Source organism: Ciconia boyciana, chromosome 11 (genome assembly GCF_034638445.1).
Source record: "Ciconia boyciana chromosome 11, ASM3463844v1, whole genome shotgun sequence".
Taxonomy (NCBI): Eukaryota; Metazoa; Chordata; class Aves; order Ciconiiformes; family Ciconiidae; genus Ciconia; species Ciconia boyciana.
Genome location: NC_132944.1, coordinates 7494695 through 7522299, shown reverse-complemented (window position 1 = coordinate 7522299; position 27605 = coordinate 7494695). Strand labels below are relative to the sequence as shown.

The 27605-nt window shown below is 50.3% G+C and overlaps 2 protein-coding genes across 2 annotated transcripts in view; one reads left to right on the top strand and one right to left on the bottom strand.

Annotated features, from left to right (window-relative positions):
* Positions 1 to 27605, bottom strand: part of DNAH1 (dynein axonemal heavy chain 1) — a 76948-nt gene that overhangs the window by 7931 nt on the left and 41412 nt on the right. Inside the window, exons 37-65 of the mRNA XM_072875777.1 lie at positions 25982 to 26159; positions 25502 to 25696; positions 24717 to 24836; positions 23947 to 24105; positions 23550 to 23654; positions 22210 to 22350; positions 21537 to 21697; positions 20690 to 20847; positions 20380 to 20553; positions 19969 to 20007; positions 18674 to 18852; positions 17625 to 17855; positions 16042 to 16238; positions 15177 to 15312; positions 13805 to 14013; positions 12882 to 13053; positions 12349 to 12540; positions 11698 to 11808; positions 10394 to 10579; positions 5293 to 5484; positions 4660 to 4827; positions 3841 to 4032; positions 3296 to 3427; positions 2922 to 3047; positions 2278 to 2397; positions 1273 to 1422; positions 702 to 862; positions 367 to 592; positions 87 to 282 (exon numbers count right to left, since the gene is read on the bottom strand). Of these exons, the coding sequence (XP_072731878.1) occupies positions 87 to 282; positions 367 to 592; positions 702 to 862; positions 1273 to 1422; positions 2278 to 2397; positions 2922 to 3047; positions 3296 to 3427; positions 3841 to 4032; positions 4660 to 4827; positions 5293 to 5484; positions 10394 to 10579; positions 11698 to 11808; positions 12349 to 12540; positions 12882 to 13053; positions 13805 to 14013; positions 15177 to 15312; positions 16042 to 16238; positions 17625 to 17855; positions 18674 to 18852; positions 19969 to 20007; positions 20380 to 20553; positions 20690 to 20847; positions 21537 to 21697; positions 22210 to 22350; positions 23550 to 23654; positions 23947 to 24105; positions 24717 to 24836; positions 25502 to 25696; positions 25982 to 26159 (4706 nt within the window). The remainder of the gene's footprint in view (positions 1 to 86; positions 283 to 366; positions 593 to 701; positions 863 to 1272; positions 1423 to 2277; positions 2398 to 2921; positions 3048 to 3295; positions 3428 to 3840; positions 4033 to 4659; positions 4828 to 5292; positions 5485 to 10393; positions 10580 to 11697; positions 11809 to 12348; positions 12541 to 12881; positions 13054 to 13804; positions 14014 to 15176; positions 15313 to 16041; positions 16239 to 17624; positions 17856 to 18673; positions 18853 to 19968; positions 20008 to 20379; positions 20554 to 20689; positions 20848 to 21536; positions 21698 to 22209; positions 22351 to 23549; positions 23655 to 23946; positions 24106 to 24716; positions 24837 to 25501; positions 25697 to 25981; positions 26160 to 27605) is intronic.
* Positions 5975 to 9378, top strand: LOC140657972 (HAUS augmin-like complex subunit 3). The gene is made up of 4 exons (XM_072875778.1): positions 5975 to 7234; positions 7411 to 7850; positions 8501 to 8717; positions 9127 to 9378. The coding sequence occupies exons 1-4, from the start codon at positions 5975 to 5977 to the stop codon at positions 9376 to 9378; spliced, it is 2169 nt and encodes a 722-aa protein (XP_072731879.1).

Here is a 27605-nt window from a genome sequence, read left to right as displayed (position 1 = left end):
TCTGCAGGTGTCCCAGCTTCTGCTGCCACTAGACCAGGAATGTGGGGTGAGGAAGAGGACAGGAGGGGGCTGTTCTGGGCAGGTACCTGCTTTCTTTGAGTTACTGATCCCCATTAGGAAGATGTTGAGGAACCACTCAAGTGAGTACTGGTACATGGGGTCCACATTGGACAGGTCTGAGACACAGAAGTAGAGGATCTGCGAGCGGACGGCCACAGGCACATACTGCAGGCGGGTGATGTTGATGTCCTTCTCTGTCTGCTCTGCCACCATTACCTTGGCCTGGAGGACAGAAGAGACGTCATGGTTAGTGTAGTGCTGGCAGGGGATGCACAGCTGCAGGGGGAGAGCACCTCCACCTCTGACCTGGATCTCTCCTGCCTTAAGCTTGGATGCCTCCAGCGCTTTGATGAGCTCCAAGTCATCTACAGGGTTTCCTTCAGAAGTGCTGAGCCGATACAGGATCTGGTCTTCTATCTCCTTCAGCTCCTGATGCATCTTGGCATTGCTAACAATTAGCTGGTTTCTAGCTTCTTCTAAGTCAGGCCGCTCTGCAGCTACCACTTCTCCCAACAGTTGGTCTTCCAAGCCACTACAACAAAAGCCATGGAGGTGAGAGTGGGGGCAAGAGGCCCAAGGGTTTGAGGACTGTGAAGGAATGAAGCTGAGCAGCATGGGCAGCTAATGGGGTAAGCAGGTACCTGGGTGAGAGGGTGAAGTTGATGAGGGTGAGCTTTGTGGAGACCTCGGGGCTGTAGTGAGGGTTGGGCAGGTTGGTGGTGATGTACATCTTGAAACCGTCATGGTAGGGGATCACTGTATCCCCCAGCTTCAGCACAGTGTTGCCTTGCTGTTTGTAGGTCTGTAGGGACAAACACAGGAAGGCTGGGGCAGCTACCTCTTGTGAGGGAAGGCATCCTGCTGTGCCCTGGGCTCTGCAGTGAGGAGAGAGTCTGAAGGCTCTCTGGACAGAGGAGCTCAAAGCTGCCTAGCAGACCTGAAGGCCTGAACCTGAATAGAGCAGCTCTATTCCATGGCCCTGCCTCCCAGGCAAAGACGCCTGCTGGCAGGAGACAGGGGTGTGCAGGAAGCTGCCAACATGTTGGAGCCCTGGCCAAGACACGCAAGCACAAAGTAGGCAATATCCATGTGAGTGCTGCCTGCCCAGAGAGACCTACAAACCCACCATGTCCCACTGCACCCTGGCCAGATGCCCCCTTACAGCCCAGCCAGGTACCCACTGCCCCTCCTTGCCAAGGTGAGACATAGGACCTGTTTCAGCAGGACAGGCTCGAGGGCCGGGTCCAGCTCCTCGCCGACATTCTCCAGCAGGAAGGGCTTCCCGAAGGTAATGGCATTTTCCAGACTGCAGAGGAAGTCCCAGTCGCTCAGCTTGGCCACCTCCAGGCTGTTCACCTTCTCCTGAAAGGCAGCAGGGGAGGGCAGGGTCCCTGTGGCAGCCTGCCCACCTTCACATCCAGCTCTGGTGCATGGTACACCTTTCACTGAGCTGATTTAGCTCCCCAGAGCAGCAGAAATAATATATTTCCTTGCTTGGCTAGTTTTTGGCTATTTTAGCAAGTTTAGTCCATGTCACGAGGCTCTAGAGACAGCTCAATGAAGCAGCAGGAAAGACGGGGAACAGGGAGAACCTCCTTCAGAGAGTCAGACCCCTGCAGAGCCCCACACTGGTAACTCAGAGCTCATTTGCCTGCAAAGTGAGAGCAGGTGCGTGGGAAAAGCCCTCGGGGAGCAAAACAGGAGTGGCTGCCTGAGCCTCACACCCCCTTCCCCCCCCGCCCCAGCCTTTCAAAAGGGCAGTGGGTGCCTCTTTGGAGGAAGAGAAGAGGTGGTGGTCTGTGCTCCTACCACTCTGGCAGCAGGAACCGTGCTCACTAGCCAGGTGATGCTACCCTGATTGCTTCTGTCCTAGGGACCCTAAAGGCTGTCATGGGAGATGCTAGTGTTGTTCTGTGTGTTTTAGGGTGTGGTAAAGGATGTAAGGCCCCCAGAATGCTAGTGGACAGCCGGAGTGGGAATCTGATGCCTCACTTGCTTACAGCAGGGCCCCTCCTGCCCTGTGCTGGTTTCCCCAAGCAGGGAAATCCACCTGGGATGAATATGGATGCGGAGCTTGTCTGGTGCTGGGGAGGCTGGGCTGGGACAGTGTGGGGTCTTGCTCTGGAGCCCAAAGCCTGAGGCTGCTCTGCACAGCTCCCAGCAGAAAGCTGCTTCCCCTATCCTGGCAGATGTGGCTTTCCTCCCCACAGCTCTTACCAGATTCTTGATCCACTTGTTTGCTTGTCCTTGGGGATCTATGTAGTAGGTCCAGCGCTGGGAGAATCGTGTTATTACCCCATTCTCCACAGACAGGGTGTCGTTGGGTAAACCGGCAATCTAAGGGGGTAGAAAAAGCTGTTGGGAACACCTGGTAGCACAACAGAGCTGAGCAGAGAGAAGCCCTTGCTGCCCTCGCCCCTGTGTGGTCCCAGTGTGGTGGATAAGGGGATGGTGGTGAGGGTACCTCTAAGAGCAGCTGAGCCCAGAGCTGCAGCTCTACCTGAAGTGGCTGAGCCATGGGACAGAGCTGTGCTGGCAGACTTAGGCTGTGGTAGGCTACAGCCAGGGCTTTGCTCTAAACCTGTGGTTTGTAAAGGGGAAGCCTTATGGGTTAAGGCTGATGCCCTCAGAGCTGCTGCTTCCTGCTGCCCTGGATGCTGCCAGGTCCTCTCCTGCTCATTGCGCAAGGAGCCCCAGCAGCAATTCCAGCTCTGCTGTGTGGAGGTGCTTGGTTGTTATTGAGCTGTTTGGTTTGGGGCCTGTCCTTTGGTACAGGTGATCCTAGTGAGTAGTAAGCTGAGTGTTTTAGCCTTTGCCTGAGGCACCTTCAGCCTGAAGGGCTGGGTTTTTCTGCAACTTGCCTGCCAGGAGCTGATTTCCACGGGGTCTCCAAGGGTGCTGATCACATTCGGCTCCTTGGTGTGAGGAATGTTGTTTTCTGACAGCTGCCTCAGCCACTCCTTGCACAGTGCTAGGCGGTAGTGTCCCTGCCATGAGAAGCACCATCATAGCCTTTCTTTTAGTTGCAGCTAGTCTGCTATCAGCATCTAAACCCTCCTGTTTCCATTCAAATGGGACCCTGCGCAGCCTCTGGCACAAACAGAGAGGGTTCCAGGAGGGATCTCGCACCCTTTTGCCCTATTCCTTTCTCCCAGCAGATCTGGCCAGCAACAGCAAGAGGCCAAAAGAGCAGAGCAGCTAAGCGAGCCCCTTGCAGGGAGCGTTGCACACTTACTGTAAAAGGGCCCAGGTAGGCCACAAAGCCAGCTGCAACCAGCATGTCCCCAGTGATGTTGTTGATCTTGTAATCCAGCTTCTCTACAGTGTCCTGCCAGCGCATCTTTTCATCGGCCAGGCTGCTTATGAGCTGTGGGAAAAGTTGCACACATGAGAGCTGCTATGTGGTCTAACCTTGTGTCCTGGACCTGCTGCTCTCTGGGTAATGCTGCAGGTGACTTGGTGACCAGAGGTTGCAGGGTGGCCCCTGCCATATCCCGAATTCTGTCTTCAGCTTTGAGCACTTAATCCTGGGATTACTGGGCTGCTCTCAGCTGTCTTCTTCTGGCTGAAGAAGCTGTGCACAGGAGGACAGCAGCTTTTCACACCAGTGCCTGGCTAGCTTAGCTTCCCCAGTCCTGTTGTACTGCTGAGATCTGGCCAGGCAGCTTCAACCTAGGATTGTCATGAGTTGCAGGCACGTAGATGTTTTCACCACCGTGCTCCTTGACCTGAAATCAGGTTGTCTCATGTAAGCGGGCGGAACCCAGCTCTGTCCCTTACCATATTGGCGCGGCCCAGTCTCTGCTGACACTGCTCACACTTCATTTCCAACTCCTCCTTCTTGGCTATGCAGATCTTGTATTTGGCTTGCAGCGTGGCAATGCCACCTTCAACCTCCCTCAGGTGTTCCTTAGCTTCCTCAAGGACCTGCTGAGTGGCACGCAGGTCCTCTTCTGCCTCCCGCCAGGCTTGCTGGGGAGATGCACAAGGAAACAGTGGATATGTTGGGCATGTGGCCAGGCTCTTCCCCAAAAAGCCAGAGACCTTGGAGCAAGAGTTGGTTTTCCATAAAAGCACCAGCTGATACTGAGATCCTTCCCTGTGTGACAAGGGTTGACCTGCCTAACTCCAGGGGGATGTTCTGCAAGCCCAGGAATAAAAGTAGGGGCGAGGAGGGCATTTCAGCATAGCTCCAAAAAGCCAAGAGCCTGTGCCAGCTTACACAAGCTCAGGATGTGGCCCACTGGTGAAGAGGAGGAAAGGTTCCCCTGCTTGCCCCAAAATAATAATAAAGAAATAGCTACACTTGGAGAGTATTAAGGCTGAAACACTGGTGAGATGTGGGAATGCTTCTGTAAGTACAGTTTCTGCTGAGCCAGGAACTCAGCATGAAGCACAAGGTATCACTTCTGTCCCAGCATATTCTAGGCTGATTTATTCTACTTTATTAATGGGTTTTGAGGCTTTGGCTCTGCTAAGGCTTGGTCTGAACATTATTTCCTAACCTGAACATGGTGACTCTCAGCATCTCCTGCAGGAGGGGGCTGCTAGTACTGTGTTCCCTAACACCTAGAGCAACTGGGTCATGCTGCCTCTTACCCGCTTGGGCTCCACGACCTTGGCCGCAAAGTGGTACTTGTGCATGGCACGCACCCACTGGCAGATGGATGTGCAAGCTTTGGAGACCTTGGCGATGGCAGCTGGCTGAAACTCCTCACTATCAATGTAGGGCTGGATGGCCTTGATCACAGTGTCCGCAATATTGTCCTGCAAGGAATGGTGGGAGAGAAGGGAGATTGGTGATGAGGGTGCTAGAGATCTGACTGAGGAGGGTCTCAAAGGGCTTCCCCCAGCAGCTGCAGCCTGCCCTAGGACCTGTCAGGGTGGTTAAAGCATCGCACTGGAGCAAGAGGAATCAATTTGCTGCGTGTTGAGGCCTGGGAGGCACAGCTGTGGGATTGGGTAAATCCCTTCCCATACCACTTCCATCCAGTTCCTCCTCATGGAAAGAGCAGAGGGACAGAAGGGGAAGACCTGTGAGTCTGGATCCCATTGCCCAAGGCAGTGAAGTGCAGCCAGCTGACATGAGGACTTCCAGGCCAAATACGTCCTCATCCTCTGTGCTGCTGAAGGGTGATGCCCACACGGAGCTTTAAGCTTCATTGCTGAGAGAAGGATCTCTGTGAGGCAATACCTGATCCCTGGTCACAGCCTCCCTCTGCCACCACTTACCTTATCGTACTTAAGCAGGCTGTCCAGGAACTTCCCTGGGTCCTGGAGAAGGCCCCTGCCTGGCTCCCAGTAGTCATCCACCTTGGAGCCTAGCTTTTCTCCTGCCACCCTTTTGGGCTTGATTCCTTTCATAATGCAGACGGCTTCAATCACCATCTTCACACCGAGGGGAGGCCGCTGCATTGCTCGTACCTTCAAAACCCAAATGGAGACAGTAGGTTGGCCTGGTTCTCAGTGAGATGGGGTTCTCGTCCCTTACTGGCCCAGGGGAGACTGGGACCAGAGGCAGGACGTTTAGAGGAGGCAATGCACAGGCAGGAAGGAGAGAGGTATTTGAAGGGAAAGCTGGTTATCAGAAAGGGCATGGTGGAAACCATAGGTAGGCTGAAAAAGCCTGCCCTGATGCTCTGATAGGTGTATCTTAAAGGCTGAAGATGTCTTAGCAAAGGATCTAGATCTATATGGCCCTGGGGAGGAGCCTGTATGGAAATGGGGCACGGGTAGGCTTTCTCCCTTGCTCTGTGGGCTCTCATTTGTCTTGTACCCCACCATAGCAATGCTGCACCCCATGAGCTGGTCTGCAGCACTTGTGGAGGGACTGCTTGAGTTTCTCCTCAAGCAGGCAGCTAGGAGTGCTGCTGTGGCACCCCTGAGATGGCTGTGGGTGTCAGGACCCTTAAGGATGACTCCTGCTTTTTCTGTTCTAGTGCTGACCATCCTTGCCATGTTCAGGCGGAGATACTCCCAGGCCTTCCCACCGGACACAGTCAACAGAGGAGCAGAGTTTGTGGCGACGCTGAGGCTGGTCTACCCCCATGCAGACACCCTCTGTGAGAAGGACTTTGACTGGCTCTTTGACTGCCCTCAGACAACGCAGTTCCTCAAGTGGTTCTGCAGCACAGTGAGTGAGGAGAATGTGCTGAGCCCAGCCGAGGTGGAGGCCTATGATGCCCTGCTGGCTGCAGGCAAGCCCATCCTGGAAGGCGATGCCCTCGAGCAGGCATTGCAGATGTGCCACCAGGTCCGGCAGCTCCCAAGCGTGATACTGGATGATGAGGATCCCTCTCTGGAGGCCCTGCAGCAGGAGCTTCAGGAGCTGAAGGACTATCGTGACCGTCAGCTCTGGCGGCACAGCAAGCTGCAGGTTTGGGCAGCCAACCTGCAGTGGGAGCTGAGGTATTTGGAGGAGGAGGAGAAAGTGCTGAAGCAGGACTTGAGGAAGGCTCAGATGGACCTGGAAGTGGAGATCTTCCAAACTAGTGCTGTCCTGAGCCAGATCAGCAAGGCTGCAAAGCAACTGGCAGAGTGGCATGGGGACATGGGGAAAGGCCGGCCACCAGCACTGCTGTGTGAGATGGATCTTGGCCCTTACATGGAGCTAGAACAACAGGCCACTGACGTGTTTGAGAGGTTCATCCAGCAGGTCCTACTGGGGAGTGTCCAGGCTCCAGCTGCTCAGGGAGCAAGTGCACAGGGAGAGAGCAGCCTGAAGGAAAGGCTGGAGGCTGGGATACATATGGACTCAGACTGGAAAATTCTGGAAGGAAGAAGAGGAGCTCCTTATCAAGAGTGTGCAAAGACACCATGGGGGGTGGCACCAGCAAGTCAGGGAATACTAGACCAGGGCTCGAGGTCAGAGCTGCTAGTGGAGGGGAGGAATGGGAGAGAGGTGTTGAGCATGGGGGATGAGGAGGAGAGAGATGGCAGCCAGGAAGCCACAGAGAGAATGGATGCCAAACAAACAACGATGCCAAAAAGCCTTGGGACTGATGGAGATGAGCTACTGGGGGACAAAGACAGCTACTGGAAGGAGCTGAGCCGAATGGAGAAAGCACGTATCTGTGCCCAGAGGGAGGTTATAGTCATGTCAGCAAAAGTAGAAGGCAACTGTGCTGCACTGGAGTGGGCCCAGAGGACTCTGAAAGCTCTTGAAGAGAACCAGGTAGGGCCAGTGCTCCCTTTCCTCCACCATCCTTTGTGGCAGGGCCTGCCTATGCTGCAGGCAGTCCCTCCTGCTGAATGCTGGAGCACAGCTGATATGTCAGGAGGGGGTGGCAGAGCCAGGCAGTGCTAGCAGTGCACCCTGACACCAGCCTGTCTTGTCTTCCCCCTGCACAGCATGTAGTCGAGGCAGAGCTCCGGAGTCAGGCTGCCATGCTTCAGAAGCAGCTTCATGCCCTGCGTTGCGACATCATGCAGACCCTGACCCACCAGCTGCCACCCCTGCTGAAGGCAGATGCCCGCCTCTCTTGCCTGCCTGTCCTGCAGAGGCAGGTCAGCCTGGAAGCTGCCCGTCTGAGGTACATTGCTGGGAGGCAGGAGGAGGCGGCTGCGTGGCTGGCAAACCAGCACAGCCGCCTGGATCTGCTGGAGCTCCAGCTGAAATGGGAGAGAAAGGAGCTGGACCAGAAGGCTGCTTGGCTGAGGGAGATGGAAACTGCCATGAGGGAAGCCCAGACCAGGCTGTGGGAGCAGCAGGACTACTTCAAAGATGCCAGCTCCTCCCAGAAGGGTTGTCCACGCACATGGATAGACCCCAAAGACCTCTCTGCTGTACGGTAAGGGCCTGGGTGTGCGTGTGTGCATGAGGAACAAACTAGATGTGGAGGAAGTGGCATGGCAATGGGAGAGGCATGTGGCAGACCCAAGCTACCAGGCAGTCTAGCAGTGCTCTTCTACCAGTGCAGAGCCACCCTGACTCCACAGTGGTGTGAAATTCCCCAGAAGATGGCATCTGCTTCTTCCTGGCTGGCTAGGGCTGATGCAGCAAAGCATGGGCTTGGACAACAGAATGAGTACAGAGGTCTTCCTAGGATGTGAAGGTGGAGAGTGTAGAGGCAAGTCTTCAGCCATGGAGAAGGAGAGCTGGGCCAGAAGGAAGCACAAGCTGCTTGGAGCAAGAGCTTTCTCTGGTTGGGTGTCCTGCACTGACAGGGGCTTCTCGGTCCTCCCTGCACAGCTCTGGAGTAGCTGGTGGTGGTGTCTGCCAGCAAGGAGTCGCTGACCGGCTCTTGAGCCAGCCTGGTCCTTTATGATGCTCTTCCCAGACCTCCAGGACATGGGCTGCTCACCAGGAGTGGCTGTCCTCTCATTGTTGCCCCACAGCTGTTTGCATCCCAGTCCCACAGCACACAATGTCCCCTGAGCCCTGTTCTTCCTCAGCACTGGCATGCTGCTCACACCTTTGGCTGGCTGTCCCCTCTTGCAGGCTCTGGGACATGCTGGTGAGGCGAGATTGGGAGGAGCAGCTCTTCTGCAGCTATGAGGCCATAAAAGCCCAGTGCTCCCAGCTGGTTCAGGACCAGAGGGTGCTGGAAGCACAGCTGGCAGCTCCTATGTCCCAGCTCCCTGCCCTGGAGTCCTCCACAGAGGTGCTCTACCGGCTGCTGTACAACAGTTCCAACCAGCTGCAGCTCTCCTCTCCGGTAAGCAAGCACTCCTGCTCCACCAGGCCTTGCTGGGTGGCACAGGGCTGTGAGCCAGAGCCCTCTGTGCCATTCTCCCTGGGTGCAGGGGGGGAGAACTTACTGCCTCTCAGCCCTCAGAGGGAGAGGAGGCTGGCCTGATCCTTGCCTTGTCCCAAAAGCTATCCAGTGAGGCAGTGGCTGGCTGAGGGACAAAGGTGATTCTTACCGTTTCACATGTGCTGCTAGGTATAGAGATTGGGGTGCCTTAGCCAAGGCGGCCCAGTAAGCTACCTCTGTTCCTTGTACTGGATGTCTTTGGAGGCCAGAGCCAGACGGGTAGTTTGTTTCTGGTGGGCTGAGCTGTTCCATGGGTGGGAGGAAATCCCCCTTTCTGCACATTCACATGCATTTGGGCTCTGCCTCTCAGGAGATCACCGAGCTGATGCAGCAACTGATCATCATGCAGGCCAACATCTACCAAATGTTGACAGACCTCCTGAGTGACTTGAAGGTCAAGCGCAGATCTCTGGAGAGCCCTATCCTGCAGACAGAGCGCAACCTTTATGTATATTTTTACTGTGATGAGGATCGGCTGAGAAAGGTGGTGGAGGAGCTGGAGAAGCAGGTGTCAGCTTCCTCTGAGGGACCACTGATGGAGCTGCCCTATGCAAAGGAGTAGGTCAAAGGGATGCTTGCTCCCTGCCATAGAAGTGGTGTCCTCTTTTGGTTTGGCTGGGTCATTAATCCTGGACTGGGAGAGAACTCTGGTGGTCCTGGCTCCAGTGACAGGTTACTTGGGTCATGGCCCAGCAGCTGGGCTTAAAAGAAGCAGGGAGCTTATTCCTTAAATAAAGAGTTTCCTGAAGCTGGTGGGTGGGTTAGATGATGTGTAAGAAATCGATGCATCTTGTGAGTTGGCATTGGAAGCCTTCTACAGACAGGAGACTTTTCATGCCAACTCTATAAGAGGACGGGTGCTGGGGGCACGTGGGCTGATGCTGTCTTTTTCCCCACCTTCTGGGGAAAGGAGTTTTGTATGTTTTGTGGGGAATAAAAAGGTCTGTTATTAACAATTGCAGAGCAATATGCCTGTCCTTCCCCTCCACAGCTGTTACACCCTGTGTGGTAAAATCTTGTACTTGCTGAGTTTGCTCTGTTGGCTATGGGCTGTGACACTTGCCAGGCAAAGTGTCACACCCTCCTTTGACTATCCTATTTCAAGCCAGTGTTCCTTGAAGTCAGCCCACCAGCCATTGCCTCTTCCTCCTCTCTGCCTGTGGTGGATCCCCTTTCAAAAGAGCCTGCTGGTTCAGACAGCGTGCTGCTAGATCTGCCCCTCTGCTGTGCAGTCAATACTCAGGGTTGCATGGTGGTACTGCCTGCTGCTTGCCCCCATGGACAGGCACCATGGGGTGAGCCCTCCTCAACACCCTCTCTGGCACAAGTTGGAAACAACATGTAGGAGCACCCAGGAGCCAGTTGCTGCCTCTCTGCCCTTCAAAACTCTTTTCTTCTGAAAGAGTGAAGCTGAGAAACTGCATGGGCAGCTGCCCAGACTGTGAGCGCAGGGGGATGGATGGAGATGCTGGAAAAGGCTGGGGATGCTGCAAGCCCCCAGAAAGGGAATTGCTGCAAAGTGAGAGGCTGTCCAGGACCAGACCCAGCTCTGCCACCCTCTCCCTCAAGCCAGTTACCTCTGTAACATCACTTTTGTTGAGGGTCCTCAGGCTGGCAAGAGCAGCGTCCAGGGCTGGAAGGGCTTCAGCCAAGTCCTTCTGAGCATCATCTGCAATGGCTTGGGCTGTCTGAGCTTTTACTTTGGCCTTCATTTCCTCAGCCTGCACAGCACTTCTTGTCTCTTCAGCCACAGCTGTGTCCACCTGCAACACCCGAGACAGCCTCAGAAGCATCCTGGAGCAAGAGCACCCCTTTGGCTTGGCTTAGCACTGCTAGGTAAGGATCACAGCTGTCCTGGCAGGTCATGTGTTTCTTCCAGCAGAGACATGCTGGGGCTAGCTGCTGGAGGGGATCCCCTTCCCACATCATACCAGCAGGAGGTTTTTATCAGCCTGTAGAGATCACCCACAAGCTCCAGCTCTGGCTGTGCCTTGGAATAGTGTTAGTCCTGCAGGAATTAGCTGCTCTACCCATTTTTCCTATTCGCACAGGGAGAGGATGCATAGGGATGCAAATGCATAGGGAGATGGAGGAATAAGAAGATATACTGAAGGTTTTGTTTGCAGAACTGTCACTTTGCCTACCCCCAGGGTTAAAACACTACCAGGTGTAAAGGAAATGTGGAATATAGCCAAATCTTTATCTGCAGTGTGGGAACATGGGAGACTGCAGACTCTTTCCCCTTTGCATGCAGAGCTGTATGATGTTAGTGTCTCTGTTCCCTCTGTCTCGGTCTGGCCATCCCACAGCAGGACACAGGCAGGGAGGAACACAAGGAGGAGGGAAGGTAGTGACAGCCAACGCAGGATAGTTCCCTCTTCTGCAGTGGCATGAGTGACTGTGTGTGGTGATCCCTGAGGTTTGGGCTAGCAGGGGCAGGCTGCAGCCGGATCAGCTCCCTGGGGATGGGATGTGGGGGAATGATCCCTTTCAGCAACAACAGTCTGGGCTTAGAGCTGCTCAAGCCACCTGAGGACTATGTTAGTAGTGTTGCTGGTCTGTCCTTACTGGTGTAGAACCTTGCAAGCAAAGGAAGCTGGTAGCTTGGCTGACTGACCCCCGGGTTGTGGTTTTGGACAGGGGATTATGAGCCATTGCTTCTGCTAGCAACTGGTTGGTAGGTTGTGACTGGCCCCCACCAACTCCAGAGCAGGGACCCCAGCAGAAGGCCATCCTTGCTGGCAGTGCTGCTCTGGATAAATACCTGCTCTGCTAATATGGGGCCTCTTTACTGTCAGATCAAGCAGGATTTTGTACAATTCCTGCAAGGCCTCCCCAAGCAGCCAGACTTGGAAAGTGCAGGGCTGTCCAGCAGCGGTACCTGCAGTTGCTCCATGGTTGCCAATGTGTCCTTGGCTGCCTGTGCCAGGAGAGGGCGGGCGGACTCCAGCTCCTCCTGCATCCTTGCTACATCCTCTGCTGTTTGCAGGAGCTGTGGAAGCAAAGCAGAGTGAGAGCACGGGCAGCAGCTATGGAAAGCCCTAGGAAAGGGCTGTGCTGCCCTTGTGGGTGCTCCCTGCCCAGTGTCAGGCTCTACAAAGCAGGTCTTGCCCTGGTCCCTGCTTAAGCAGCAGTCTGGCACTGTGGTGTGCCTATAAACAGTAGTGCCTAATGGTTCCTGCACATGATGGGCATTACTTCATAAGCTCATGGCAATCAGTCAGCAGAACAATGATGCTGTTATAGGGCTTTCAATTTAAAGGGTAATAAAGAACAATCTGAGAGATGATGAGCTACAGAGAGGTCTGTGGTCCCCAAAGACTGGGGACCATCGTTCTTTTAGAGCTGTTAGACTCAGACCTTCAGAAAGACTGGCCCTGGCAGAAGGCATAGTTCTCATTTGCTTTAGCATGAGTTCTCTCCTGTTACGCAGGAGATGCGCAGGGCATCTCAGTGCATCCCTGCAGCTATAAATACCCTGCTCAGAGCAGGTAAGGGGGGCCCAAAGGTCTCCTGGGTGTGAGAGATGAACCTTGTCCAGGCCACTTTTCATCCTGTTCTTGGCTGTCTTCAGTTCCTGTTTCTTCTTTCCAATCAGGGAACTGAAGATGCTGAGGAACTCAAGGTAGCTCTTGGGAGTGACATAATTGTGTCTGGCCAGCTCTGCTAGGTACACTTGGCACTTCTTTGCCACACTCTGATGGATTTCTACACATACTTGAATCTACAAGGAGAAAAGAAAGAAACAATCTTATTCAGTACTGAACATGTGGTAAACAAGTCTATGTGATACCCACAGAGAGCACAAGGGGCCTAAGTATACAGCCACAGCAGAGCTTATATATGCATGTGGGCTTCAATGCCATAGAGAGAGTGACAAATGGACATGCCCATTTCAAGGCATACAAAAGCTAACCAGTTCAGTATGTGAATGACCCTGCCATGAAACATTTCTGCTACACGGTAGGACCTTTCTGCAGGTGTGTCCTGCATCCACTGTCTATGTATATCTAGAGATATGGCACACTGAGCATACAGGAGCTGTGTTTTGAGTGTGGCACCCACCATCCCATTGACATCTTCAGTACAGGCACCAAGATGCGGACTCTCGTGCAAGAAGGAGGCGGCAACGCACTGCAGGGCTTCAGCAGGCCACTCATTAAACCAGATGATGGTACAGCAGTTCACAAGAGAGGGGAACTGTCTCAAGCGTGCACGGAAGACTTCTCCAACAGGGCTGAGGGAAAGACATGCAGAAAAGAGATGTTACAACTAGCTGTAGATACAAGGATAAAATCTTTCCTACTTCCATCCTAGAACCATCCTGAACTCTTACAGAGTAAGAAGGAAGGGAATATACCCAAGGAACAAGAAGGAGGGAGGGAAACAGGGAATGAAAATTCAGGCAGTGAGCTGCATGTCCTAAGGTGCATGTCCTAAGGTGCATGTCACAGCTCACTCCTTGGAAGTCCTGGGTATATTCTGGAAGTATTAAGATGGTAATGGGGTGATGTTTTCTGGGTCCCTCCCTAGGGAGAACACTAAAGGAGCAAGAAATAAATGTGATCTGAAGTCTATTTCAAGCAGGTGAGTGCAGAGATTGCATCACCAGACCAAAATCATGGCCCTGATTGTACTTGTACTTGCACTGAGAATGCCCTGTGCCTGATTCATGAGTAAACATGGTGCAACTGAGCCCCAAATTCAAGTAAGATATTTTTGTAACAAACAGCTCAATGGTGCATGGAGGAGGAGGAAGCTTGTATTTAATCTGGATCACATATAATCATATCCTTAAACTTTTCAAACTTCATCTTGAAACCAGCAAGTGTTAAAAAAGCATCTAGTCCTATGGGATGGTAGTATGCAAACCTTACTCCTCCGCCAAAGTCAGGGGCTTGGAAACAATGGTCCTATGACAAAGTGATGCAAGGCAAAGGAGGGAATAATTAACACTGACAGCACAGAGTCCTACCCCTGAACTGTACCTCATGCACAGGACCATGTGGATGTTGCTGCGAACGCGTCCTGTGTATGCAGCCATCAAATTGGCCTTGGTGGGCTGCTGCCCTAGATCTCGAACAACGGGCTTCATAGCCGTCATGATCTGTTCTTGATCATCGGGGTTGTAAATGTTGGGAACGTCACCTGAGTTGAGCAGGTTGTTGATATCCTCAAGGAAGGATTCATTTTTAATCTAAGTAGACGATGGGGGGGGGGGGGGGAAAAACAGTTTCCTAAGTCATAAGACAGTCATGTCTCCACATGCCATGTAGATAATTTCTGGATAAATATAGCCCTCAGCCTCTGTTAAAATAAATAATTTCTATGATCACTTGGCTCCCGTAAAGCATGCTCTGACCCTTGTCCAGCATTTCCAATTGAACAGCCATGTTCAGCCATTTCAGGGGTAGGGGTGTGTGTCTGAGAACAAGCCTCCTTCTTCCCATTCACTGTCTCCTTGCAGACAAATTGTGCTCAGGGCCTTGCTCCCTGCCTTGCAGTGACTCTGCAACCAGACCCCAGGTTGCTCTGGGTCTTTGTGCTTCCAGCACAGAACACTTCACTATTAGGATAAAGCTCATTGATGTGGGAGACAGAGTAATTGTAGAGATGTGTCACAGTCTGTGGGACGATCTCCCTCCAGAGCTACACTCACCTCTCCACCTTTGCTAAATCAGAAATACACAGCATCCATCTACTTGACTAAATGCACCCTCCCATGCCCCCCTTCTCCCACATATGCTTCTCACTGCAGGGAAAAGGATGAGGGAACAAGCAGCATTTGACAGATGCTCATCTCACTGCTTAGGGCACTGCCAGAAGGGACTTGGTTCCTATGATAATGAAGGCAGTAAAAAAGCCTATGGGGAACATAACTGTGAATTCCAGAAGTTGGCCTAGTCATTAGCAAGCTACAGTTTACAGTAACAAGCCAACATTATCCTGTGAAACCAGCAGGCATAAGGTGCTAAATCTACTGGTATCTTTGAAAAGAAAGAGAATGATGTTGCTTAGGACTTCTAGTATCAGTGGTCAGTGTAGTGCTTAGCTTCAGGCAGCTGCGTTTAAAATCTTTGATCCCACCAAACCCTTGGATGGGGCTGAAAGAGGCTTCCTTGAGCAACAGAAGAATCAGCCCACTCACACACAGCTCTACCGTCACTCTAGCAACAAATGTACCACCTTTAGTATCCCTGGGGCTTTCTTATAAGACGATGAAGATGGGCTGCTTAAGAAATACAAGTTGTGCCTGGTTTGTATCAACCTCCTCAATCCTCTTTAGGGGGATTTATTGAGCTTAGAGATGTGTTTCTGACTCCTTTTGAGACAGAGTCCACCATGCTAATATTCCTGTACCTGTGTGTCTACAAACAGGAACGTCTTGGGTAGACTTTGAAGGCCTGCTTTCATCATGATGTTCTTCACGTCATCTCGCCATTCAGTCATGCCATAATTTTTGGACAGTTCAATCTGGAAACACTCATAATCTGCCCTAAAGGAAAGAGAAGCCTGTGGAGTTACATCCAATTAAAATATCCTTTTTTGTCAATCCTGAGTATGTGTCGTGGACTCAGGGGGAGAGGACTCAAGCAAGCTGTTTTCCTGCAATGAGTCCTGAGCACATGCCTGTCCTTCTGTGCGTTCAGCCACCAACTCAAGAGCATGTTTTACTCAAAGCATAGGTACCTGAGCTAGCTAGAAACCAGGAGAAGTACACTCCATGAGCTAACAGAGTCACACTGATTCTTGGCCCCAGTGCCTCAGAGTGCAGAGGGAGCAACTCAACATGGATTTTTTTGTAATGCTGCCCTCAGAGGCTGGTGCACCTGGGAACTGTGACTGTGTTTCTCTAGGATCACACCCTGTATTGAGAGCTGGAAGAATCTGCTTCCCCAGCCTCGTTCCCTGGCTCTTCATGTTTCACCCTAGAGGTCCCTTGGCTCCCAAGACTCACAAGTCCTACTTGCCAGGCTCCCAGTTTCACTTATCACTTGTCACTAGTAACTCCTGTCTTTGTCTTCCTGCTTCCCAGCTCCCAGGAAGGATTTTTCTAGTGTAGATGTGCATATTAACTGAGCCCTAGCTCTTGAGTGTCAAATCTGAAGAGTCAGCAACCAGAAAAAATGTGTAACCAGTAGCAGGAAGGGCAGGAAAAGAGATTCTCTGGAGGCAGCCCCAATAGAGCTGCTCCACATTAAGTGCATAGGAGTGCATTACTTACATGTGAGATGCTAGTCTGGTGAGAGACTGTCTCCCACTTCCCCCAACACCCAGGAGAAGAGCATTCCCTGGAGCCTGCCGCAGGATCCGGCTGATTCGGCAGACGTGCTGTATTGCATCCATGAAAAGCACAAGCTTCAGCTCTGGGGTGTTGATTTGATTGTACTCCTCCAGGTAATCCTCAATCACAACCTTCAGCTGTAGGCAGAAACAGTCAATTGTGGCTACCAGATAAAAGCAATTGTGGGCAGGTGATTGTGTGTAAGCACAGCCAGGCCTCTGGGAGGACAAAGCCTGGTGCTCAGCAGGGTCTGGGAGTAGCTGCCCCTCTCAGTTGCCCCCTAGGAGCTGCTTGTGGGGTGGTGATGGCTCTCTTTGCTCCATGTTCCTATAGGAACTACCATTGGACTGGGCTGAATTTAGCTAGTGTTGGTGGCAGCAGCTGCTGAATGGTGACCTTAAACTAACTCAGGCAAGTGACCAAGGTCTGCTGTTCCCAATGGTTCTGTTTGCCTGGAGAAACAGCAAGGCACAGTTCAAAATAAAATAGCTTATGGCTGCCTGACCCATGCTGTTCCAGGGCCTCCCCCTGGGAGAGCTTCCTCGCTCTATAGCTGACCACTGCCTGCTGCTGTATCCTGTGGTCAGGATCCTGGCTGGAAAGGGCAGGTGCTGGAAGAAAACCCCTCTGGCTGTAGATGAGTAGAGAGGCACGCTCCTCTCCTGGTGCAGCAATCACACAGAATAGCTGCAGAAGCAGTCCCTCCTGCCCTTTCTAGGGCTCTCTTCAACAGCACCCTCAGGCCAGAGCAGGAGATGAAGCATGAAGACCTGTGCGATTTGGTCCTACCCCCTCAGCAATCTCACTGTGAACCTGGGCAAGCAACATCAGCTGGAATTCATACAGTGCCAAGATCCCTGTCTAGGTGCCAAAGTCCTGTGCGCATCAGCGGACTGTGCAGCAGCTTGGTGAGTCTGGTTGTCTCAGCTGTGCTCACCTCAGTGGGGGACAGGCCCACCTACTTTGTGAAAGAGATTGGAAAGCTCAGTTAATTACCAGTCCTTGTCACACAGCTATCACAAGAGAGGCGACAGGATAATCATCTGTTTCTGATAATGAGTGCAAAATGCACTGCTCATTGCCTTTGCTTAATTATCACTACCAAAGTACTCGCAGTATCTTCTCCAACAGGGAATCTGGCAGTAACGTTAATTACTTGTAAAGGTCAATTGTGAAGTCTTTAATGGCAAAAGTAGTATTGTTTGGGGGTAGTGTGCCATTTCTTTCCAGCAAATTTCACTTTTCAGTCCCAAGTGCAGCTGATTTGGGAGATCTGGCGTAGCAGGCTGCCCCAGGATGGCAATGCAGAGACAGCTTGTTCACCTCAACTTCCCAGTGCACCAAATGCAGCCACTATCCATATCTGGGCTAGGTTTTCAAAGGAGAGCCCTGGGAGAGTTTGTGATTCCAGACACCTTCAATTCAAGCAGCCCCATGATTACTATTAACTGTTTTCTTTTGTTTGCAGAAGACTTGGAAGATGTGAACATAGCTCACATCATCATGATTCCCAGGGTCCTTACCTTTTCCTGGCTGTCAATTGCTTCATACAGTTTGATATTGGCAGTTGGGTCCATGAAGTCCCCAAACAGAACTGGCTGGGAGGGGACAACCTCCTCAAAAGTGGTGCCTAACTCCTCCATCATACTCTTCATCAGGTTGTCAAACCAGGTCTGGTCCTCCTTGCTGACCAGGCGATCACAGAAGACTCGGCAGCTCTCATGGTACCACAGTCTCAGCAGGTGCAGTTTATTCTGGTAGGAAATCCCAGCAAAACACCCCCGTGAGAGAAGCAGAGAAGTATTAAGAGCCTCACTGTCAGGAAAGCGGGTTTCTGCCCAGCATGTGGCCAGCTCCACTCCTGCTAGAAGGCAGCTGGATTGGAGAAAGAACTGGGCGGAGGAAGCTGCATTCCCTTCTCCTCTCAAAAACAACTCTTGTCAAAACAGCTGCTTTGCAGAGAGCTCATTACAGCTTCAGCTAATCCCCCCTTTATTTGTCCATATGTCAGGCTTTTTTTGAGAGATTTAAAATTCATGTTGTTTGTCCTTATCTTTCCCTCAGTTTGATTTAACTTTTACTGTTTTCAGAAGTTCTTATGTTTTTTGGAAAGATCCTTTTATTTGGGTGTAGCACAGAACCATGGTCCCAAGTACTTCCTGTGATAAGTCAATCTCTACTGGCTAGGCTGGAGCCAGAGCAAGGTCCTCAGGAGAGCCGAAAGGGCAGAAGCCTCCATTGCTACAAGCTGGTAACAGGACAACACCTCTGACCCTGTGTGGTCCCCTGTCTGGTCCCCTATGGCTCCATCCAGCCCTGAATGGCGGGCTGTGTCGTACTGACTCCCTGTGGCCACTCACCTGCTTCCACGCTAAGGACGGGCTGGGGCAGCGGGGGGGGGGTCTGTTTACTACTGGTACTAGGCAATATAACCAAAGGGAAGGTCACCACGTTCATTGAACAGTACCAAAATGCAGCCTCAACAAGAAATTGAGGCCTGTCAATGATGCTTGAAGTGGAACATTTCTGGTCTTTCCCTAGGTGGCATGGCTGTACTGATGGGAGGACTCACCTCGATCTTGCTGGGCTCAGCCATGAGCATGCCCTGGAACACCCTGGAGAGGTCTCTCAGGTTGAAGGTGTAATGTGACTTTGCTGGTGTGGGCAGCAGCTGGGATGTGATGGTCAAATACACGCAGACAGTGGCATCAACCAAGGGCTCGTTCAAGTCTTTGACTGCAGGTGCTCCTGCTACAGAGACAGAGGAAGGTGGAGAGGATGCCAAGGTGGTGACTCTGGGATGAGAAGGTCCTAGCAGTGCAGACAGGTGGCACTGAGTGGCAGAGGTGGTGTTAGGACTTGGCCAGGAACAAAATTGTATTCTGATTTCTTATGCAGAGACTGTGTGGAGACCTGACCAAGCACCTGCTCACTGCAGTGGACAGTTTGCCAATGAGTTTCCCAACTAAAGGGAATCAGATCTAGGGAGGGAAGAACGCATCGCAACAATTCTGTGGTGTTAAGACTCCACACACCCCAGGGAGAGAGGAGACACTGCCAGACAGGTAATTAGTGCCTACCTGAAATACTTGCAGACACATTTTCCTTCTCCCTCCTTGTACTCCCTCAGCAGAATCTCAGCTACTTTTAAGCTAGAAGGTGTGAGTGCCCTCTTAGTGAAACCGCCTTGCAATTCATTGAGCTCAGCAAATGCAAAGCAACTGAGGAATAATTTCTTATGCAATAGTCTGGCAAGATTTAAACACAGCTGCCAGTTTTAGAGCATAAAATACTTTTTTTTTTTTCTTTTTTACTCCCAATCAAGTTCATTACAAACACTGCTGGGAAAATAGAGCCCTGTGACACCCTACCATCTTGCACTTTTTTTGCATTATTTCCAAAATTTTTTAACTCCTCTTTAAATCACAGCTAGATGCTTCCATGTGCCCCTGAGCTCATAGTCAGGTACTGACGCTTGTGAATATTGCAAGCACTCAGAAAGCTCTGCTTTGCTTCTCTCATAGTGCACTATTCTCACTCCTTCCCACTGGCAGATTTGCAGATGAGGGCACATTTGCAAAGATGATCCTAAATTCCCACCCTGTCAAACATAAGAGGACTCATTTCACTCCAAATGAACCCTTTTTTCTGGGTGGCTGTAGCACCATGCTTAGATCCTCCCTGCTCAGCTGTCCACAGGCTGCAGCAGATGGAGAGTAACAGAAGGCTCTGCTTCCACAGAAGGCTGTTGTCTGGACAAGTGTCTGCCTGCTGAAAGCACAGGTAAGCTATGCAATGCTGTGCCCATCAGCTTGTTCTGTACACAGTCTCTCTCTCTCTCTTGCTCAAGTTTCTGCTCTTACTTACGCACTGGATCTCTGTAACTTCTTTCTCCTAGGAGTCCAGCTAGAAAAAGACAAAAACCCTGAGTTACCGCTTTACTTGCTGAGGGGAAGGATATCTGCATCATTCATCACAAACAAAATCCTCTTTGAAAGGCCTAGGCTATGGGATACCGTATGAAACTGTGAGAGCCAAAGCTGAAGTTTGCAGACTTGCACCAGTAGAGTTTGGCCCTGAGACTAAACAGTGTATGAGCTCTCTGTTTGCGAAGATTCAAACAATGCTTTCCCAAAAGCATCTTCAATAAACTAATACAAGTTCCAGCTTCCAACACTTTGATCAGATCATCCATGTTATTCCTCCCTTTCCAACCTCCATTATTATCGGGTTGATTTGCAATATGAGGAGAAGGTGGCAGATGTCTGCAGAACTTACCCATCCAGCTGCCAAGGATGGTGGAGAAGATAGTCTTCTTGCTGTTCTCCTCCATCTCCGTGAAGGAGAGGTAGTTGAAATGGCGGGTGAGGCGTGGAGTGACAGCATTCCTTCCCCCTCCAGGAGGTCCCATGGCACAGACAAAATTAATATCTACCAGCTTCTTAAAAGTACCTTGAAGAGTGCAAAATCAGGAATTAATACTAAGCTGTAGCTAAAAACCCTCACCACAAATCTCCACAGCAGGTATGCATATCTATCAACAGGTCAACTTTTGCCAAGAGTACTGGGCAAAGGATCTGGGTCGTACCGATCTGTTTCCTGTCGTACCAGCCCTGGTGGTCCATCCACTGCCGCAGCAGCTCGATGGGTGGCTGAGCACCATATTTCTCCAGCATGGGCATGTTCAAGTCATCAATAAAAAATATGGAGAACCGCCCAACCGGAGGCCCAAACACACCCTTCCGCCTGTAAGGACAGAAGCCACGTAAGGACACAGGACAACTCCTATTGCAGAGGTACTCCTAACTTGATTCAAAAGCAGTTTTTTCTCCAGAGGCTTCCTGGGTCAGCAGTTTCAGCTATCCTTACACACCATATACCACTTTATATGGGCGTTTGCATGAAAAAGATCCGGAGCAATGTTTGAGGCACTGGCTTCTTTCCAAACACGAGTGAAATTTTGTCTACTTATGCAAAATGTCAATGAATAAATGGGTGCAAATAAAAGCAAAGCTTGAGCCCATGAATGTGTTGGAAATTTCAAACCAGTGGCTGACCAGGGAGGCAAAAGGGAAGTTGTTAACCGTGGGGAGTTGGACTGCGGGTCAGCAGCCACATTTTCTCCCCTCATCAGTTTCTATAAAGATCCCACACTAGGTTTGCTAACACCTGTACTGTGAAATGTAGTCTTTCTGGAATAACTAGAACTGGAGCAACTTTTACAGACCCTCACTAATCCTTCTCACTTTCTTGCTGTTGTATCAAGTTATTACTGGCTCTCACAATCCCAGCTCAGATTTGCTGCGTGTCCTGTGTTATCCACAGCTGTACGTGCTTGGGGCCCCTTCAAGTCTTGGGATGAAACTAAATGGCCAAGCTGATAGAAACACTGAGCTCAGGGATACTGCCTTTGCAAACACAGAAAGGAAACTTGCCTCTTTTCCAGTTTGCTGTCAATGAGATCCTGGGTTTGGTTAGCAGAAGTGCGTGCTGAAAACATCAGGAAGTGTGTGATGTATCTGAGAGGCAAGTTCTTCAAAAGCTTGTCCGTAATTGTGACAGTCTTCCCTGTGCCAGTGGGACCAATGCAGAGAACCTAGAAGCACAATCAAGCAATGCAGCATAACCATAGGCATACAGTCTGTGTTTCCCAGCTCTCTAACATTTGCTGGAGGAAATACAGGTTACTGCTCACTGAAGCATTCAAAGGCTGGGAGAGGACAGAAGGCTTGCTTCTTCAGTAAGGACAGCTGTTCAACAGATCTCTTGGTGTGGAAGGAATCCAACCAGAGAAGTATTAAATGGAACCGTAGGAAACAGGTAAAGAGGGATGGTGATGGGCTATCTAGCAATTGCTGCATTTTGATAGGACAACTGAGTGCTGATATTCCTTTGGGGCACTGGCATGGTGCCTGGGGACTGAATGGAGAACTCTTGTTGCTTAGGCACAGCCTTTGAGCAGAGAAATACAAATCCATGAGAGTGGGAAAAAATCTCAACGTATCAGGTAGCTGTTAGGTTCTGACTGCACTGGGAGAGGAAAAGGTTCCCTTGTTGAAGAGAATAAGGTTGAATTAAAAAAAATCAAAGACAAGGCTGGGCACATACTGGCTTACGGTTGGTTAGCAACAGCTCCAGCAGATGGGCCATTCGGACCGTGTTCATCGTGGGCACAATAATGTCACAGAAGTTGGTATCGGGAACCATGGTGAACTTTGCCGTGGAGTCCAGCCACTTCTCCCAGCCCACCTGAAAGGTATGGGTGCGTTTAGAGAGGGCAGTTTCATCTATCCCCTATGGGAATAGGAAAACAGTATTTCTGCTGTGTTTTCCCCATCACAGCTCCTTGTGTAGTAGCTCAGATTCTAATGAGGAGTTCAGGTTTCCAGCCCCTTTGTCTAGTCTTGCCACCCATACCTTTCTGCATGGCAATGCTGTGACTTTGGGAGGGAGGTAGCCCAAGAGTTAAAGATCATTGCCCCAGCAGCAACATACTTGCCCTCTGTTCTGAAAACGGGGATCAAAGGGTGATGGAGCACTTGTGATATTTGCAAGAACAGGAATTCTGTCCTAAGCTGACCTACCCTGTAAGTGTGCCCATGGCAGAGGGCCAAAGGGGGTTTAGCTGGGATCCTATCTTCATGTTTGGTGCCATCATCTGTGTTGCACTCAGAGGCACATAGAGGTTTTGTACTTGTACAAGACATGGACGACTTCTGCTAGAATCAAGCCACAGGCTAACCTCCCAGAGGCTACTGTACAAGTGAGATAGAGGTTTTGTCAGGGATGTGCTGGAGAACACTGAGAAAACGTGCATTCCTGACCACCCCATGTGGCCTTCCTACAGAGATGATGCTGGCAGCTTCTGCTAAGCATCTGATGCTCATGTAGGGCTCCTTACTTTGCTCTATAAGAAGGGGAAGCATTTTTCCTCTTTTTTTTTTTTTTTTCTTTCAGCCCAGGGGCTGGTGACTGTCAGTCAGATGGGCCTTGCATGCCCTACTGCTCTGCTGTCTCCTGTAAAAAAGATGGCATATTTTTCTGCCTTGCTCCTCCTCCAGACTCTTGCTGCACACGGCTCTTCTGCTGTTGTGCACTGCTTTCTAACACAGACAGACCTTTCCATCTGAGCTTCTCCCTGTCCTCCTGCAGCAGCCACACTTGTAGAGCCCTCTCACTTTCCTGAGCACTGGCAGAGGCACTCAGGTCTGAACTGACCAGTCCTTGGCTCAGATTCGAAAGATCTGCTTCACAACCCTGAGGGAAAGAAACTGCCTTCTTCCTTTAATGAAAAGCTTCATTTCACTTTAAACTTTCTCACTTGGTTCCTATAGGCCTTTCTTATTCACCCTTGATGAGAAAATCCTACCAAATCTGGCAGGGCTGTGTTGCTTCCTGGTCCTTCCCCCCAAATTTTCCAGCTTGGAGTTGAAAGTGAAATATTTTACCTCCCTAATGACCTCCTCATCCGGATCATCTTCAGCACTGCTAAGCCCAGCATCGTACAGTTTATAGTCATAAACCAGCCCTTCTTCCGGGAAAAGTAACTGGATCTGTGGGAATAAAGCTGGGGTGAATCTGGCTGCCACTCAGCTGAATTCAGAGGAGGATCTGCACTACTGCAAGGAAGACTTTACTAATGGGATGCTGCCCAGGCCAGGGGGCTCAGGTCTCTCTCCCAGATCTTCCAGCTCCAGGGGTCCCTTGAAGTTTGAGGCAGATGTGGTATACTAGATCCCAAGAGGAAGCCCATCCAAGGCCTCCAGGCATTCAAGAAGCTCTGACCCCCATTCCTCATTATCAGTTCCTCTATAATGAGAGAGGATCTGCTTTTCCTTTACTCACCTTTTCCTTTGCCATCTTCTCCCTCAGCCACAAGCTGAAGGCCATCCGACCTTGGGAATCTCCAGTAGCACCCACGCTCCAGATCAAGGCAAATATAAACCAGGGTTCAATCAGCTCTCCAATACGAGTTGCCTTCTCCTGGGGAATCATCCTAACACCCTGAGAACCAAACAAGAGCAGAAGTAAAATTCTCAGGCGTGGTTAAGTTACACAAAACCCCAACTCTTCTTAATGAGCTCATAATTCTATTTAGCTTCTACGTAGCTTTTTCTAGCCAGTTTTTCACAGGCCTTGTTAAGGTATTCTGTGGATTAAAACTTGCTGTTTCATTGGTGTACTTGAGAGACTCCCCTTGCTGAACTAATGTCACTCAACAGGAGCTGGGAAAAGAATTTAGTCTTTGGTTTTTAATTTGAAAATTGTCCAGCCTTCTTCAATATTAATTCTCAAAGGACCTGCAATCTGAAGTACATCGCTGCTTAGCTCTGATCTCTGCTTTCCACTCATTCTCCAATTCCCCCTGCTATAAATAAAAGTGAACCTCTTCCCTCCAGCCTGGTAGGCATGGAGTTTATCTTTTGCTCTTTCAGTGGGCAAAGCCTAATCCTTCCAAGTTTACCTGTGCTTTGCAGGATGTTGTACTGCCTTCTGCCACATAGATGAGCTACAGCTTCTGCACCAACACTTTATTCTCCGGTGACTAACCCTCTGCATGACTTAGTGCCCTTAAGACTTACAGGCGCACACAAGCGATAGCAGCAAAATCCTACCTCAATGTGAATGAAAGGCTGAAACAAACATTCCAAGAGCATGAGGAGGCTCCTTGTGAGGTTACTGTCTGTTGAGGCAATTATCTCCTTCACAAACCTCCGGACAAAACCGATGGCCTCCTGTAAGGAGAGGCAGGAACAGCTCAGTGTCACCCTCCAACACACTTTGCTTTTACCTTCTAGGGTTCTGGTTTTTCCTTGCCTCCCTGCAAGCTACATTTAGCAGGAAGGGTATGACTGAGAATGCTGCCATTTCCCGCTGCGTGCCAAGTACCACCGTTTTGACTGGAGAAAAGTAAGTCAAACCACTTGGTTCAGTCTTAGCCACAAGAAACCTCTGGGCCTGCCTTTTGGTTCTGTGCAACAGTGACGTGCATCTTGTGCCATCACTGCTGTTAAATGTTTTGCTCCCTTCAGACCTTTCCTTTGCAGCTCTAGGTTATTCATTAAAATAGCGGCTCAGGAGAAGAGCAGAAATAACAAGACTTGTTCTTACAACTTTCTCCCCGGAGTAACTCCACTGTAAGCAATGGAGCTGCAACAGGGATGATTTTATCCGGAAGACAGTTTTAAAAGGAAATAAAACAAACTATAATGACCAATAAGACTAAGTCACATCTGTAGGAATCAGTGAATAACCTCTATTAAACCCAGGAAATTCACAGATTAGTCTGAAGTGTTCCCACAATGGCATTTAAATCCAGGTCTTGACAAGTCTGGGCTGGCTGATATCTGAGCTGACAAGCTCCAAGCCATGGAAGGGCTGGAATGGCATGGTAGCTCACCTTGAGAAATCTCCTGAAGAGAGATGCTAGCTGCTGTGAGAAGGGCTGCATGATGCCTGGGATTTTTTTCAGCCAGCACTCGATGAAGGGCTCTAGCCCCAAGATGCTGGGTTCCAGGTAAACCATGCCACAGCGGGAGACTGTGGCAGGGGAAGCAACAGCCAGATCCTGGACTTCAAACATCATGGTCATGCTCTGGAAGTTGCAAAAGGAGAGAAAGGAGGATAAGGACTTGATTGCTTCTGATATGTCTTTCAGCATAATTTGGTGAAGCTGAAATCTTTCCCTTTGTTGCAGAAGCCCTCTTTTTGTTGTGTTTGTGCAGCACAGCAGAGCTCTGGCCAACAAAGGGCTGCTACTGCGACACGAATTTCCATACAAGTCCATCACAGACATAAGTGGAAAGTAAAAGGCAAGTCTGTTCCAAGAGGGAGGAAGGAAAACAGACAACAGGCAGCAAAAGAGGAAGGGATGAGTTACCTCTGTCAGCTTGATGATTTCCCCTGAGCTGAGACACAGCTTCTTATTGTCATCTAGCACCGTGTTCATGTTCTCAATCCACAAAGCATCAACTGGCCCATCAAACATGTACCACTTCTTGCTGGTGTTGGTGGCTGCAGCCCCCCGCCGGATGAGTGAGGAAAGGATCCCATCTGTCCTGAAAGGAAGCAGGAAGGCAGGAAGGGCTTGGCCTATTCTGGTTTTGCTGAAATCAATGGCAAAGCTTCCACCATATAAGGCAACAGAGACAGAATCTTACCCTGGTTCATGTGCCCAAGGATACCCGTGCCTTACTTGTTGATGAGCTGCATCAAGGTCCATCTCATTCTTTCTTTTACTGAGACATACATCTCAGCCTGAGTGGTACCATGAGACAATTTTTTTGTGCATTAGGATCTGGACTTCATGTCACCTAACTATAAAATGCCAAGTTTCCCTTTAACATCTCTGTCCCCAGTGAAAAGCAAAGAGGCCTTGCCAGCATCCAGTTCAGGTCATAGGTGGGTTATCTGCTCTCTGGATGTGCTTCTTTTTCTCTGCCAAGTGTAAAGGGAGGCTAAGGACAGCTACTCTGCTAATTCAGGTGCTTCAGTTGTGTAACTATGGGCTAGGAGGATGAATCCAGGCTCAAGAGTGCGACTCTACCCTCTTTATAATGGAAGTTCCCCATCCTCAGCTGCCTGTGAACCCAGGTGGTGCTTAGAGCTGGTGAACAGGAGAGCAAACACACAAGGAATGCTGGCTGTTGACAGCAAGAACTTAATCTGTACATGGAAACTTGGAGTGGAATTTCCATTCAGGCCCTGGACTCTACTCCCATTATTAAGTAATTATTTGTTATTTTTATAGTGCTAGTGAATTCCAGGGTATTGTTACTGAGATCAAGGGAAAACAGTCTGTTCTAAAGCTCAGCTGATTAAAACAGATGGATTTGTCTGTAAATACATTTTACATGGCTGCTGTATCTTTCTTTTTGTCATGTTGACGTGCCGGGGTACTGCCCTTGGGTCGAGTCACATCATAAATAAACTGTCAAGCTTAACTGGAATATCCTATAAAATGTCCTTCAGTAAAGATGCACTGGAGCCCAGGTTGGGAAGCTCTGGGTCTCAGCATCAGTAATGTTTCTTGCTTGCACTTTTCCTAGAGGCAGTTAGTTTCATATTTATTTAGTTTCCCTGGTTTTACACAACACAGTCTTTAGCTTTGACCCTAAGCAAGTGGTGGGTGACAGGGCCAAAGGGAGATTCACACTGCTTCTCACACCTTAGCTTCTGGATAAAGTGAGCTGCAAAGTCAACCTCGGGTCACATATGGAAACATAAGCAGTAGGACCTGACTGTCAAGAGGGCAAAAGGGCTATTGGTTCTCGCTTCCAAACCGTGTAAGTGAGCAGGAGCCCTGGTAACGGGAATGAAATGCCCCTTTATGCCTAAAGTCATCCCTCATCATTCAAGGCCACCAGTGTATTTATACAGAACCATTCAAGTGCGCAGCACAGACGTCACTTTTCTTCAGAAGCAAAGCAAGTGTTTTTAAGCTGCTGTATCTTAGAGCAGGGGCATGTGCTCCAAAGCAGTTGAATTATTCCTTGTTATGCAGT

Coding starts and splice junctions, on each gene's coding strand:
- LOC140657972 (XM_072875778.1), top strand. CDS start 5,975: ATGACTCCTGCTTTTTCTGTTCTAGTGCTGACCATCCTTGCCATGTTC. Junction 7,235..7,410: donor AAGCTCTTGAAGAGAACCAG/GTAGGGCCAGTG, acceptor CCCCCTGCACAG/CATGTAGTCGAGGCAGAGCT. Junction 8,718..9,126: donor AGCTGCAGCTCTCCTCTCCG/GTAAGCAAGCAC, acceptor TCTGCCTCTCAG/GAGATCACCGAGCTGATGCA.